Source organism: Prosopis cineraria, unplaced genomic scaffold, assembly GCF_029017545.1.
Source record: "Prosopis cineraria cultivar Desert tree isolate PC_DT_omini unplaced genomic scaffold, ASM2901754v1 PC2, whole genome shotgun sequence".
NCBI classification, from domain to species: Eukaryota; Viridiplantae; Streptophyta; class Magnoliopsida; order Fabales; family Fabaceae; genus Prosopis; species Prosopis cineraria.
Genome location: NW_026555333.1, coordinates 33,269,571 through 33,286,964, shown reverse-complemented (window position 1 = coordinate 33,286,964; position 17,394 = coordinate 33,269,571). Strand labels below are relative to the sequence as shown.

The following is a 17,394-nucleotide window of genomic DNA, read 5'->3' as shown; positions in this document are numbered from 1 at the left end:
TAGTTGATTGAAATATTAGAAGCATATAAGAAGAAAAATAAATTAATAAATTCATTAAAAATAGTTTTACTGTCACATCGTTCATTTCTACTCTCTCAACAAATCATTTTTAACTGTTTTATGAGATTTAATAAGAACTAGTTAAATTATTGATAATGTCTAAATAAAAAAGATTTTCAAGTTAATAGATTATTTACATTTTTTAACAAATTAACTTATAAAAAATCATCAATTCCTTTTAATAGATTATTTATATAATGATATGCGAAAGGAATATATAATGAAAATCAATCTGTTTCTGCGCAATTTCCGGATAACCTTCATTTTCAATTCAGGTAAACCACACTTATTTTTGTCATCTCTTGTAAACCAGTCAGAAATGTTACATCCCACCAACTTATTAGTAAATCAACTCACGCAACTCTAACCTTATCATGGTTTGAGGGCCGAAAAAAAACCTTATCATCCTATAATCGAAGAAAATCTAACCTTATCACCATTTTTTAAAATTTTCGCCATCATATATACATCAAGAACAAAATATCCATGTTACCTGTCCTGTGGGTTTAAAAATGCTTGAACATAATCTAATAATATCAAATATCATATAATCATTAAAAATGTCTTGCTTAGTGCTATAAACAAGATTTTGTCTTCACTTTCTCTCCACTGCACATTTTAGCCATTAGATTTTAAAAATTATTATTAAAATATAAAACTATAAAAATAAATAAAGTCAAACTGTTTAAACTTGATCTAAATAGTTCATAACTGTAGTTAAAAATATTTTAAAATTATATATTTTGTATGTATTAACTTTCGACTATTAACAATATAATCTTATTATAACTAACATGTGCATTAGATAGGAAATGTATTAGATAAGAAAATGAACTACTGAGACCCCCTTTTGAGACTTCTTAATATTAAATTTGAATGAGTGGTTAGTAGTACTTTTGGAGACTCACCAGAGCCAAGATTTGTCTCTAAGTTCAAAGAACTCTACTTATATATCGCCTACCAACAAATCTCATATTGGTGGTGAGATTTTCATGGGCCAATTGGATTAACCTTTATTGGTTCTGAGTCTTATACAATTGTCACAAGAAAATTATTAGTCTTTGCTTAATTTCTAGCCGCCTCTAAGACCTGAGAGTGATAGCTCCAAGACCCTCACCATTTTAAAACCTATATAAACCCCCACAACCATAACTTTATGGAATATCCCAAAACTGCTTCTATCTCTGATAAACAAAACACACAAACACATTCGCATAATGGGAGAGATGAGAGCGAGCAAGGTGGTGTTGGCCATTGTAATGGCTTGCATGATGATACCAGGAAGTACTTTTGTTCAGGCTGAAGGGAACTTGACGTGTGACCAGGTCACCATATGGCTCACGCCATGCATAAGCTACGCAGTGCTCGGAGGTGATGTGTCGCCGCTGTGCTGTCAAGGAGTTCACTCTCTAAATGCGGCGTATAAGACCGCCGACGACCGCCAAGGAGCATGCCAGTGCATCAAAGACAAGGCTGCCTATATTCCTGGGATCAACTATGATCGTGTCAACAAAATTGGCCATAATTGTGGTTCTAATTGTCCCTTCAAAGTTTATCCTACCACTGACTGCTCCAAGTGAGTACTTATATATATAAGTGTGTGTGGATTTGTTGCATGTTATTTTACGCTATGTCATTCAACTTGACCTTTGGATTTTTCTACGTTCGGATTTTTGGATTCAAGACACTTCGTGATAGTTTTCGATTGAGTTTGATAAGAAAACTTTTCAGTATTTGTTTTGATCAATCTATTTGATGCATGTTATCGCATCATGCGATTCGACCAAGAATAGCGACTTAGTACGGGTGACATGATGCGATAATATTAGATAGATCTCAACTGGGTGATAATTAAGAATTTTATTGGTTAGATTATATTAAAATTTCAAAAATTGAATTGAAATTTCAAGAATTGAAACCATGCGTTTTGTTTCGCCAGAACAAATTAGGGCTTGTTTGTTTAAGATTAAAAACAAGTAATTTTAATAAGACTAAATATGAGAAACTTGTTTTAAGTATGAGGTGCTGGTTAAAAAAATTTAAGTTAGTTATATCATGTATATGAGGGGTGATGTATTGGAAAAAACTTAGCTTATCATTAAAAGGCTAAAAATATATTTTTCAGCAAAATATTTATGATTAGTTTAATTTCTCCAAACAACTCAAGTCTTAAATTTAACTAAAATCACTTTTTTCCTTTGATTTTAAATAAACTGGTCCTTAATTTACAATAACTATCTCCAAGTAAGTAATTTCTCATGGATTCAATTGGGAAATTTAGTTCTGCTTGTGATGTTCTAGTAGAAAAATCCTTATTGTGCCATATTATTAAACTCAATTTAAGATATATAGCTAGTATTTTTCTAATTAATTAGTACAGAAGGTGTTGTTACATAATTACAAACCATTGAATATTTGTGCTGGTATAGTTAAAAAATTTGATTGAATGGGAAAAGGATAATAAGGGACTCCATAATAATATTAATGATAATTACAAACCCTAACTAAATTATTGAAATTCTAATAAAAGACCATGGTTCTAGTTGTAGTTAGTTATCTTTTATTAATTGGCTTGAGATTCATAATAAATATTTATAAATTTTCAAGTAATACTATAAAGATTCTTAAGTATTTTTTATTAATTTTTCAAGTGACGCAAAAAAATCACAAGTAATTGGTTTGCAAGTCTCAACTGCCCCTTTTAAATTTATAATTAACGTTACAAATAATTTTAAAAGTATTTTATTAATTTTTCAACTAACTATTTTTATTTTTTTAATTGCGAAAAGTAAATATTTCACACACACACGCAAATATATATTCCTATATATGCCAAATCAAATAGATTTTATCTTCACTTTATTTCGGTTCTAATCAAACAAATTGTTAATTACGTGATTGTCATTCTGATTGATTGCAGGGTGAAGTAAGCAAAGAATGGAAACTGCCATGTCTCGTCAGTATCAGTATGAAAGAAGACGGCGCATTCTGTTAAGGATCTTTGTGAGACTTGATGGCGCGGCTTAACTAATAATAATATATAATACAAAAATAAATTAAAAAAAAGGGTGTATGGATCGTATCGAATTGGTTCATCAAACTTAAATAATTTGGAAGCTCAATAAAAATTTACGTTTCAGCATTAATGATATGTTGTTCTTTTCATTGTTTTAGTTTAATCACTTCTTATCCTAATTATTAAAGCTAGCCTACTAGCTAGTTTAATTACCGTTCGTATAGATACTTTTTCCCTAATATCTTCCTTTATTGCTTCCCTGGTAAATTGACTGATTAAGTTGTGGGACAAAATTAACCATAATCTATAAGACATGCTAAGAGTAGAAGATGTAGCAATTGAGATTGGCTTAACTAATAACTATAATTGATAAAATATAGCCTAGCTGGTAAAAGGTTATTTTAGTTCAATCAAAGATCTTAAATTTGATTGTGAAATATGCAATTGCATTCTATTGGAAAAGCTTTGCTTTCTTCCTCTTCTTTTTTTTTTTTAATTAAGGGATATTTTTGCTCCTTAACTATTTGTTTAAGCATGGATATTCTAGCCTTACATATGGTGTAATTTTCCCATTCAACATTTAAAAATAATAAACTAGGTACCCAACGATTAAAAAATAAACTTTGACCATTAGTTGATATGAAAAATTACATAAAAGGACTTCAAAATTACAAAAAAGAAGGACTAAAAAAATTACACATAAGTATTTTATAAGAAAATTAAAATCAATTAAGTCGGTAAATTACATATAAATATGTACCACGGAACAAATTTAATTTTTTATCCATGTAAAAAATCAAAATACGATTTTGACCAGCTACTGGGTAGTTAATAGATCACAATTTCTAACAACAACACCAATACATAATTAAAAAAATATTATATATATATATATTATATAAAAATATATATATATATATATATATATATTACAAACCTTCACACACAATTTATTAGTTAACTTTTGAAATTTACATATTCTCTAGATATTCATAACTTAACTAGCACATATGTTATTCATAAATGAACACAATTTTAAACTAGCTATTAATTTTTGTAGGAGGACTTGTAAATTTTGGAAGAAGACTTATAAATTATCACACTAATTTAAGAATTTAATCAATATTAATTTACATATAGGATGTAATGACATCCGTCATTAACCAACATTAAACTCAACCATTTCAACTTAACCCAAATGATTAAGAATCAACCATGGCTACCATTAAATAAATTAAAATTCTTAAAAGTTTTTTCAAAGACTTGGGATTTGAAAAGTATTTGAAATGAAATACAAAAGTAAAAGCCTTAAAATCCATTGGAAATTAGATTAGATATTATCATGGAAATATGGAATAGTGTTGGGTGCTTAAAAAAGGAACAAAAGGGTAACCCTCCCCTATATCTACTAGATATACGAGAAAATTAATATCATCACCACATACAACACAAAATTGTAGTTAATTACTTTATTTAAAAAGCTTGAACCCAATACTTATTTTAAAAATCATCAAAATCATTAACACATCAAAGAAATACATGCATTCATCACACTCATTGCATGCTTTTAAAACCATATTAGAAAGTCAAAAATTTAAATCATGCACTATGGTGTGCATCACATGTGCCACGGCATGTGACATAAAGCCACGAGCTGGCCTTCTTTGTGTCATGCGCCGTGGCGCACATGCCAATTTTTGCAATTGTCATGTGACAATTCGTAAGGTAAATGTCTGGCATATGTTGTTTCCACATACAACGTTCGATTGAAGTGATTCAAGGGCCCACACGAAGCTTATTTCATAAGCTAACTAATGAGATAAGTTTGAATATGATTTAATGGTCTGATCAAAATTTATCCACCTAAGCGCTCAAATCGATTGTATTATCTCATTAGACCATTTTAGGATTTGAACCAAGTTCAAAAGGACCTAATACACCTACTTGACCACAATATATAGCATACATGTGCATATATCAAAAATTAGCTGTTCAATAGCCCATTTTCACAAACATAAACTTTTCACAACTTGGACAAAAACATTCCTTTAGCCATTTTCACTATAATATTACCACAAATTCACTTTATAATCACCACTAGCATATTTATAACATGTTCACCACTCAATAAAATATAATTCTAGTTACTCATTTCACCACATATTCACACATAAGGATTAAGATTTACAAAATCATTACAATTCACAATAAGTCACAACTTTAAGCATGCATGCATGTCCTATGGCAACTTATATACTCAATATACATAAGAAAAATGTTCATTACACAAAACTCCAAGATTTCAAAGCCACAGCACATTATGTCGGTCATGACTCTTTCTCCTTACCTTGATCACTACTTTGTTTTATAAAAATGTAATCACGGGATGAGATAATAATCTCAATAATAGAATAACTCTCTTTACTAACTGTCACATGCAACCATAAGCAAGTATTACATAATATATAGTTAAATATAGCATATAATATGGATTTCATTTCAAATTACCATATAGTCTTTCAACACTATGTTCACCACAAATTCATCACTTATTATCTCTTTCACAAGCAATTTTCACAACTTATCGCAATTAGAGCACATAGCATGATCACTACTATCCGAACCTCTAAATCACCCCAACTCGAAATCATAGGCTCACCTTAGACCAATACACACATTCATTAGCCCTGATTTCACTTTCAGTGGTAGAATCACCTGGCCAAAAATGTTTTATCTCACTTTCGGACTATGGTTTTAAATAGGCTGTTGTTGACTCTAACATTGCATCACATTGATACTAAGGAGTCTGAATCTCCAACACCGTACCTTAATAGGCACTAAGGAGATAATATCTAATACCGCACCTCAAAAGGCATTAAGAAGATACAATTCTCCAATATCGCACCCCGTTGGTTACTAAAAAAAATATACCATATAGTCTTTCTCTACTTCTCCCTACAGGTGAACTCCTACCCCTATAATTATGCTTTCTTATAATCACCACATTTCCATACTATATATAACCATATGCATATATATATATATATATATATAATCGTAAAACATTCAAGGTCATAAACTTAACTATTTATAAATCAATGTCATGCAACAAATATTTAATTGGCAAACATGCTTATTTTTAAATCATTTCATGCAGTAATACTTATATTTTCAAACAATTACAATAGATAATCAAATAGAGGAAGTTATTTGGTTACTCCAACCCTTCTGTCACAAGAAAGGTTACTTGTGGTATTTTCTCAACCGCTAAAACTCTTTACAAGCTTTCTTTCTCACTTCACACAAGAAATATGCCAATCTACACACAATTGGCATACTTAATTAATTGATCTAATTGACAAAAAATATTTATTTATTACTTTAAGCTACAATTAGCCATTCATTCACTTTCACTTAGCTACTCTAGGCCTATTACCACTTAATTGCTACTTTCTATCACTCTTAATAATCTCATTTCACCTCTATTCCATTTTCACCCCTATTTTCCCTTTAATTTAGGGCTAAATTGAGCTTATAGGCTCAAAACTCTATCGTTCAACTCCAAACCAATCACAAAGCTCTAATTTAACTCTTAAGAACCTTTTTATTATTATAGGGTAAAAAACTAACCCCTGAAATTTTCTTGATTCAATTTGTCTATAACCTATACTAAGAGAACTTAGAGTAGAATTGAAGGTAAAGGCTGTACAAAGCTTACCCGATAAGTTATTGGTCAGAAGTCTCTTCTTCTAAGTTTTCTTGCCCTATCAGACCTCTACTTCTTCTCCACTCCCTCTCACATTTTATTTATTTCTCCCTTTTGAAATCGAAGCCAAATCACGACTTAAGGGGCCATTTTCTGTGCCATGTGCCACAGTGGAAGCAGCATCAACTACGGTGCATAGCACAATGATTAAAATCCTCACCGTGAGCACACACTTCGTTTTGAAATATAATTCTTCCACCTATATTTGTTCATTAAACATTCCAATGGGTTAGAATACCAAGCTTTCACCTAAATCCTAATCATTTACTAATTACTAATTCACCCTTGATTATAACTAATTTAAGGATTAGAAAACTAAGATATTACAGTTCTCTTCTCCTTTTAAGAATTTTCCCCCAAAATTCATAAAACACTTAAACACATACCTATGAAAATAGATGGGGATATTGATGCCTCATCTTATCCTTTGTCTTTCAGGTAGCATCACCAGGAGCCATGCCTCGCCAAAAAATTTCACTAACTGTATGGTCTTATTTCTCAATTGTTTGTCTTTCACATCCATAATCTATTTTGGCTCAGCCTTATAGGTCAAATTCTTCTGAAGCTCAACCTCTTTTGGTTCTATCATATGAGAGGGCTTTGGTTAGTACTTAAGCTGTGACACATGAAACACGTCATGCACACCAAAAAATTATGACGGCAAAGCTACTCTATAGGTAACTAGTCCAATTCTCTCTAAGATCTTGAGAGGACCAATGAATCAAGTAGTGAACTTCTTGGCTCTAATTGACCTCCTGATTCCTGTCATTAGTGTAATCCTCAGAAATACATGGTCTCCCACCAGGAATTCTTCTATGCATGTTTTTGCTTGCTTTGAGCCGTTAACAACTTTTGCCTAACTAGCTCAATCTTCTGAGTTATCTGATCCACCACATCTATCCAACATCAAGGTGATTTGCACTTTCTCCCATATAATGTCTCATACAATGCCATTTGAAAAGAGGATATTTTTTTGCAAATTTTTGAAATTTTGAAATAAATAAAAAAGTAAACTTTTGAAATAAAATCGAGCTTGCAAAAGGAAAAATCACATGTGACAAACAAAAATAGGAAAGAAAGAAAGAAAAGTCAAAAAGTCAAGTACTCAAAGACAAAAATAGGAAACCAAATAGATTAGGAAAGTAGCACAAATAGAAAAATAAGAAAGTAGAGAAATTGGAAAATGCTACCAAAAATTAATATAGAAAAGTGATTAAAGTAGAAGACTTTCTTACCACCCAAGTTGAATTTTCTCTTTAGGCAACCTCTTAGTAACTTGGAGTTCGAGAATAACCTTTTCCTACAATCGCAACTTATAAAATATATATATATATATATTGTAATTTTTCTTAAAATTTTCAGATTTTTTTCCTTTTTTTTCCAACACACTAACACTTTTTTTTGACCCTTTTTGCATGAATTTTTAGGTATTTTTTTACCATGCTAATAACATAAAAAAAATAACATAGGATGAAAAAGTTACAAAGGTAAAAACCAAAAAATAGAAGTAAATTGGGTAGATAAGAGATGATCATTAAAAGAAACAAATCAAGATGAAGAAGAAGATGAAAGTAACAAAAATGAAGAAGAAGAAAGGACAAGAATTCAAACCACAACTAGCAAACTAGCAATCAAAGCTCTGATACCAACTTGATGGAGGACACAGAAGTAGAATCGTGCTAGTTTAAGGACAAAATCCTAAAACACAAAAATATAGGAATAAAAAGAAAGGGACGACATTTATGATGAAAACAAACAAAGAAATGAAAAAAACAATGGGATAATGATCAAGGAGAAGATCCTCTGGAGTACTTGTTTCTAGGAACGTCAACCTTCGAAGACACCATAAGAGTTGATCACGCTCTTGATCATGTCTATTTCTCACACGGGATGCCACTATAAAGAACTAAGGCTCACAAGAGTTATAAATTTTAAAATGAATAATTTCATTCAACTTCTCTTCTATTTACAAGAGGGAGCACACCTAATATATATAGGCTTATAAAGAAGATATTTTCTAAAATTAAAACCCTAATTTCCTAATACTAAAATGAGAACAAAAATAATATAAAATAAAGAAGAAAATATTCAGCCACATAATTTAGGAGATATGATCCTAAAATTATGGGATTACAAAACTTAAAAAATAATATAATTAATCTTAATCTTTGACCAGAATCAAAATAGAAAACTATGACTAGTCTTGCTCCTTAAGAAAAGGAGTCAAGTTAAAGGATCATTAAATTAGGAAACAATTAAGGAGACAATCAAGGAATTATAAGGACTCAAAATCATGGCACCTTTGACCTCTACACTAGGGTTTTATGCCTCCTTGCTTGTAAGAGGCTTTACTTGTAGTCTTCCTCGCATTAGGCTAGAGTTTGCACCTCTTAGGCTTGACTCTTTATGGATTTGGATTTTAAGTACATTATACACACCTAGATGCTCTCCTTTGGGCTTGAGAGAAGTGCCCCAATGCTCTCCAAGCTCTTGGACTTCTTGCACAAGATTGTACAAAGCTTACTTTATAGCTTTAGTTTAGGCTTTTATTATTGGATCTTTAATTTGTTGTAAAGGGTCTTAGGCACATTAGATTGGACTCCTTGCTCTTCGCCTTGGGCTCCTAGCTGCCATACTCATACTTACCATCCTCAAGCTTCATTGCCATTAATGCCATGTGTAACCCTCCCTTATATCCTCTAAATATAGGAGAAGATTAATAGAATTACCATATCAAAAACACCAATCAGTAATTAAATGTTTTATTTGAAAAGCTTGGGCCCAAGACTCATTTTACAAAACCATTCAAATCACAATGCAATTAGAGCAATATGCAGCTGAAAAGACTCACATACACTCATCTTAATCATTAAATACATCTAAATTCACAATATCAAGTTAAAAAATGGTCCGTGCATAGTAGCATGTAGTACGTGCACCATGGCATGTGGCATAAAGCCATATGCTCAACTTTTCTGTGTTATGCATCGTGGCGTGCCTGTCTGAAATTTTAATAGCAAAAATGATGAACTAACAGTATGTGCCATTTTCACATATGACATTCGATTGGAGTGATTCAAGCACCCACATGAAGCTTAGCTTGTAAATTAGCTAATGAGATAAGTTTGGATACGATCTAACGATCTAATCAAAATTTGGGTACCCGGGTGCAAAAAGTCACTTTTTATAAAAATTTTGCACACCTAAGCGCTCAAATCGATCCCTTTCTCTCATTAGACTGCAGTAGGCCTTGGATCAAATCCAAAAGAACCTAATACACTTGATTGACTACAATCATACATATATATGAAAATTTGACACTTCTACAGTCAATTTCCACTTTTCATACGTTTACACAATTTTCCATCACTTGGCATAACTTAGCCCATCTAGCCTTTTTCTCAACATAATCATATACATTCATATTCACAATACAATGCTAGCCCTAAATTACTCATTTCATCATAATTTCTCACTTGGGCTTAAGACTCACCAATATCAACGATTTCAACAAAAACATTCAAATCATAGCCCCTTGTTTCAATTCAACACATACACACACAATCGGGTTGGATTTCACAAAATTTCGATTCAAATCATGCATGTAACCCTATGGAAACTCATTTACGCGCGCGCGCGCGCGCACACACACACGAGATTCTTGGTTCATTACACAAACTTCGAGTTCACACGGCTTCCAACAACTCAAGCCGATCCTGACTCTCTTTCCTTACCCTGATCACTACTTGATCCTGTAAACATGTAACCATGAGACTGAGATAAAAATCTCAATAACAGAATAACTCACTCCTATTGACTATTACATGCAACAATATGGAAGTAAAGCATAGCATACCATTTAAATCTCATTGAAATAATATTACATCATGTATCTCATTTCCATTGATATTCATATAACACATATTTATTTCACACTTTTCACCATTTTTACATATCATTCCATAACATCTTATAACATGATCACTACCAATTAAACCTCCAAATCACCCTGACAAAAAACCATAGGCTCACCTTAGACCAATATACATTCTCATTGGCCTTGAGCTCAATAGTAGTGGTAGAATCACCCGGCCAAAGATGTTTTATTGCACATATAGACTATAGTTTCCCCCAATACACACAATGGGTTATCGTTGACTCCAACATTGTATCATATAGACACTAAGGAGTCTCATATCTCAACACTGTACCTTAATAGGCACTAAGGAGATCTTCTCCAATACCGTACCTTACAAGGCACCAAGAAGAATTGTCTCCAAAACCACATCTTGTCAGGAACTAAGGAAAGCATGCCATATGGTCTTTATCACCACCTCTACTTAGGTAAACTCCCACCTCTATGATCATACTTTCTGAACCATTTAAGGTTCCTTATTACCAATTTACACATTTTCTCATACATAAATATAGATATATATATATATATATATCAACATACCATTTCAAAACACCCATTTCAATGCTTTTATTCAATTAAAAGCTATTTTATGTAACATTCACACAATGCTATAAATCATGCTTAATCCAAAACAAGTTTATACATTACATAGCATACTTACACATAGTTACAATAAACAGTCAAACAAAAGAAGTTATTCGGTTACCTCAACCCTTCTATCACTAGAAGGGTTACCCGTGGATTTCAACTACCACAATAGCTTATCACAAGCTTCCTTTCTCTACTCATATGTCTAATATGCTAATTTGAGCACATTTGGCACATTTAGTCACTTGGTCCATTTTGACCAAAAAATCATATTTACTACTTAAGGCTATATTCATCTGTAAACTCTTTTTCATTTATCCACTTTAGGTCCATTACTACTCGATTACTACTTTACATCACCTCAACCGGTCTTATTTCATTCAAACTAGACTTTTGCCTTAACTTTTCTCTTTTTAAGGGTTAAATTGAGCCAACGGGTTCAAAGCTCTACCATTTAGCTTTAAACCATTTGCAAAACTCTAATTTAATTCCTGAGAACCTTTTATTACTATTGGGAAAGAATCAAACCCCTCAATTTTTATCGATTCAATTTTCCTATAACTCATTTTTAGAAAAATTTGTGTAGAATAGAAGGTAAGAGTTATACGTAGCTTATCTGATAAGTTATCAATCAAAAGCACCTTCTAATGACCTGAAATGGTTTTCCCTAACTTCTCAGCCCTTCTTCTCTCCTTTTCTCATGTGTCTCCAAACTTTACCCTTCTGAAATTTCTAAAATTTCATGACTTCTGAAGGCATTTTCTAGTCCATGCACCAATACTAGGCCACCATTTTCTCGTGTTCTATTTTAACCTTTTGACAAGTTAAACATTGATTCACAAACCCCGTAACATCTTTCTTCATACTAGGCCACCACCAATACCGCCTTACATCCTAGTACATCTTTATAGCTCCCGAATGGATTGTGTATTTGTTATAATGAGCCTCACTCAAAATGACTCTTCTCAGATCAACATTATTAGGCACGCAAATCCTGTCTCAGTAAACCACAAAACCATCATCATCAAAACTAAATTCTATAGCTTGATTTGCTTCAACATCTTCTCTAATCCTTAGAAGACTCTTATCTTCTAATTGTGCCATCCTCAATTCTTTTCAAAAATCATTACTGACCTCTATAGAATAGGCACTAACCAATGCCTTTTTAGTGATGCATCTTGCTGTGGTTCAACAAATGACCCCATCGATTTATGCTCTTTTACCATAAGACTTGCCACATGCAAAGTCTTGTAGCTCAATGCATCAGTAACTACATTAACTTTACCCGGATGGTATTTCAATTTAAAGTTGTAATCCTTAAAAGGCTCCATCTATCTTCTTTGCCTTATATTTAGCTCTTTTTGATACACCAAGTATTTTAGATTCTTATGGTTACTAAACACAGTGAATACTGCACTATACAAGTAATGGTGCCAAATCTTTAGAGAAAAATCCATTATTGCGAGCCCTAAATTGTGCGCTAAATAGTTTTCTTTATGAAATCTCAATTGTTGTGAAGCATATGCTACTACCCGATTGTCTTGCATCAAGATACAACCAGGACGTCTCAGAGACACATCCATATATATCCCTCATAAGGTAACCTTAGATTAGGGATAATCAACAATGGCACTATGGTTAACTTCTCTTTTAATTTGTAAAATGCCATTTCACATCAGTCATCCCATATGTAAGGCTAATCTTTTTACATTAGTTTAGTAAGAGAAGAAGCTATCTAGGAAAATCGTTAGATAAATCATCAATAATACCCAGCTAATCCCAAAAAACTATGCATCTCTATGACTGAACTAGGACGTTCCCACTTCAATACTACATCAACCTTATGCAAATCTATAAAAATTCCATCCACAGACACCATGTGTCCTAAAAATTACACTTCTCTTAGCTAGAACTCATACTTATTGAGCTTGGTATACAACTTCCTATCCTTCAAAATCTAGAGCATTATCCTCAAATGCTTTGCATGCTGCTCCTCACTCTTAGAATATATCAGAATGTTGTCTATAAAGACCATGACAAATTGATCCAAGTATGACCTAAAGATTTGGTTCATATAATCAATGAAAACTACTAGCGCATTGGTCAAACTAAATGGCGTAACCAAGAACTCATAATGGACATATTGAGTTCTAAAAGCTGTCTTGGGTACATCCACCATTAACTCTCAACTGATGATACCCTGACCTCAAATCAATCTTAGAAAAGACTGAGGCACCAACCAATTGATCTAAAAGATCATCTGTCCTTGGTAAAGGATACTTTTTCTTCACAGTCACCTTGTTCAATTGTCGATAGTTTATACAAAGACATAGACTACCATCCTTCTTCCTTACAAACAATATTAGTGATCCCTAAGGTGATACGCTCGGTCTAATAAATCCTTTCTTTAACAAGTCTTTAATCTACTTCTTTAACTCAGCCAATTTTGATGGTGACATTTTATACAAGGCCTTTAATATTGGTTCAATTTCAGGAACCAAATTAATTGAAAACTCAACTTGCCTTTCAGGAGGTAATTCGATCATGTCATTGAAAAATACCTCTAGGAATTCACTTACTACCCTAATTTTCTCAATTCCACCACACTGTAGTGGCTGCAAAGAATACCATATAGGCATTACAACCTTGTCAAATCAACTTCTCAACACTTACTATTGATAAGAACTTAGGCTATTTTAAAGAATCCACTGCTGCATACAACACTAATAGTGAAACCACTTTTCTAGCACAATCAAGCGTAGCATTATTTATTTCTAGCCAGTCCATGCCAATTATCACATCTATTCCTCTCATAAGAATATAAGTTAGATTGATATTGGAAACTCTATTCTCAAATTCAATCTCCACACCTTGACAAGCCCTACTTGTAATACTAGACGATCCAGAAGGCGTCATCACTTTAATGAGAATAGGAAATTCTTACAATGACAATTTCAATCTATCCATATACTCCTTAGACAAAAAAAGAATGTGTGGCACTCAAATCAAATAGTGCCTCTACATTGTGACCATAAACAAAAATCATACCTCTGATCAGGTTTAGGTATGCTCAGGCTTCTTCCTGCATAACTGCAAATACTCGGCCAGGAATAGTAGATCTTTGCTCAGTCTTTAACTCTACCTTTTGGGTATTGCCTTGCTATATGCCCCGATTTACCACACTTGTAGCAAGCCTAACACCTTCTCGAATGAGATCTACTGCATATGTTGCAATGGGGAGTCCTTCTAGTACTCAGAGTCGGAGCTGAAACATTTGACGCTTGCCTCAAAGACTATGGAGGCTCAATTCTCACACCTCCACCTCTTTGCATTGACCTTGTATGCATAGGTCGAGATTGAGATCCTCTACTAAAACCTCGCCTTCTAAAAGAATTGAAACTACTAACACTGAACCTAGGCCTCTTTGAAATTCCACCAGTTAAACCCAAAGGAGATGAAAACCTTCCTATGCTATCTTGTCTCCTCTCAGCATTTGCCTCTCACCATGCTTAGCTACTACTCTCAGCTTGTGGCACATCTCCTCATAAGTTGTCATATCTAATAATGCAATTTGTTGCTAGTACTCAAGTCTCATCTTTTCCAATCATCACTCAGCTTTCCACTTTGAGTCACTACTGTGCTGGATGGAGTAAGCTGATAAGTCATTAAACCTCTTCCTCATCCAGATCTCCCTGCTTGAAAGCATAAAACTTCTCTTCCTTCTCAGTTTTGGATGAAACTGGGAAGTACTAATTAAAGAACACTTCCTTGAGCATCCCAGCTCAATCGAATACCACTAGTCGGTCTCACTAATTCTCACCACCTTTTAGCAATGCTCACTAGCAACATTGTGGCTAGGAAAACCTTCTATTCAGGGGTACAGATCACCACCTCAAATATGGTTTCCAGTGACTCAATCCATAATTTTGCTTCCCCCTCTCTCATGCTTCCATCGAATGTTGATGAGTTGAATTGAACAACCATCTTCCAAGCACGATCAATAGATGGATTAGTGGCAAGAATCTCTAGTCTACTACCCGAACCTTGAGATGGTCCAGGTCTATTATGTGCTTCCTTATACATTGGAATATTTTGGGCCTTTACTCTCTCTTCTTGCTCTCTACCCCTCAGGGATCCTGTCATGATCCCTTATGGTCTGCCTTATGTCAACCACCATACCCTTGAGCTCTTCAACTAGCTCATTACATCTATCTCTTTGAAGCTAAATCGATTGAACTTTTAGCTCCTACTCTTCCTCAATAATCCATCCAGACATAGCAGTTCTAGCATGAGTGCCTCTCTTACTGTACTATTTTCTCCCTTCCTAAGGAGGAAAATAAGAAACACAAAAGACATCAGGAAAAGAGTTGTGTAATGAATAACGATAAGTTGTCATAACTCAAAATGAATGGATCAATCACATCAAGCCTCGAAACTCGAGAAACTAATACCAAAATATAACCCTCCCCTATATCCTCCAAATACAGGAGAAGATTAACAGAATTACCATATTAAAAACATCAATCAGTAATTAAATGTTTTGTTTGAAAAACTTGGGCCTAAGACTCATTTTGCAAAACCATTCAAATCACAATGCAATTAGAGCAATATGAAGCGGAAAAGACTCATGCACACCTATTTGAATCATTGTATGCATCAACATTCACAATATCAAGTTAAAAAATGGCCCATGCGCCCTGATGTGCAGTACATGTGCCACGGCATGTGGCATAGAGCCACATGCTCAACTTTCCTGTGTCATACGCTACGGCGTGCCTGTCTGAATTTTAGCTATCATTTTGACAGCAAAAATGACTAACTTCCAGCATGCGCCTTTTTTATATACAATATGCGATCATAGTGATTCAAATACCCACACAAAGTTTAGCTCGTAAGCTAGCTAATGAGATAAATTTGGACATGATCTAATGGTTTAATCAAAATTTAGGCACTTGGGTGTAAAAAATCACTTTTTTAAAAAAGTTTGCACACCCAAGTGCTCAAATCGATCCCTTTCTCTCATTAGACTACAGTAGGCCTAGAATCAAGTCCAAAAAGACCTAATACACTTGATTGACTATAATTCATAACAATCATACACATATATTGAAATTTAACCCTTTTATGGTCAATTTCCACTTTTAACACGTTTACACAATTTGCCATCACTTGACATAACTTAGCCCATCTAGCCTTTTTCTCAATATAATCATATACATTTACATTCACAACACAATCTTAACTTAACCATAAATTTGGATAACTTGTCTCCCAACAATAAAACTCAAAATAGAACAATATAGAGTGTAAAGTCCTCGGGTTTGAACTATAAAGTACCGTCTCAACCCATGCTTTACCATTCCACCACAAAATCAACGAATACAAAATTAGAGTAATAGCCTTTTATTTATGTTCAAAATTGCAGGATCATAACTTCTCAAAACATATATTCAAATAAGAGGATTAATGGAAGCGTGAACACAATCTAGCAACTCAAAAAGCAACAACTTCTCAACCCTAAAAAAGGGCCATCGTCACGATGTGCAACACATGCGTCACAGCGTATGGCACAGAACCACATACTTTGTTTTTGACTACGTCATGCCCCGCGGCGGGCACATCATGCACTACAGCGCGCCTGTCCAAAATTCTACTGTCATTTTGACAACAAAAATGATGAACTCTTGGTGTGCTCCATTTTCACATCTGACGTTCGATTGGAATGATTTAAGTGCCCAAACGAAGCTAACAATGTGTACTAGCTAATGGAATAAGTTTGGACATTATCTGATGGTCTAATTTAAAATTAGATACTTGAGTGCAAAAAGTCACTTTTTCTTTCAAAAACTTACACCTTAAGTGCTCAATTCTCATTCCTTGTCCCATTAGACCACTTCGGGTCTTAAACTAAGTTCAAAAGGACCACATACACCTGATTAACACCACAATACACATATATCACATCAATAGCCCATGTTGGCCTCTCAAAACCACATTACACAGTTATGGTCTTATATGAGGAAAGCACATATATAACATATAATC

The 17,394-nt window shown here is 33.4% G+C and overlaps 1 protein-coding gene across 1 annotated transcript; it reads left to right on the top strand.

Annotated features, from left to right (window-relative positions):
- The first annotated feature begins 1,223 nt into the window (after positions 1-1,223).
- Positions 1,224-3,315, top strand: LOC129303972 (non-specific lipid-transfer protein 1-like). The gene is made up of 2 exons (XM_054943574.1): positions 1,224-1,636; positions 2,981-3,315. Exons 1-2 carry the CDS (start codon positions 1,278-1,280, stop codon positions 2,988-2,990), a joined length of 369 nt encoding a protein of 122 aa, XP_054799549.1. The 5' UTR covers positions 1,224-1,277; the 3' UTR covers positions 2,991-3,315.
- The last annotated feature ends 14,079 nt before the right edge of the window (positions 3,316-17,394 follow it).

What these genes read in the sequence shown, in the direction of transcription:
- LOC129303972 (XM_054943574.1), top strand. Translation starts at nt 1,278, where the DNA reads ATGGGAGAGATGAGAGCGAGCAAGGTGGTGTTGGCCATTGTAATGGCT.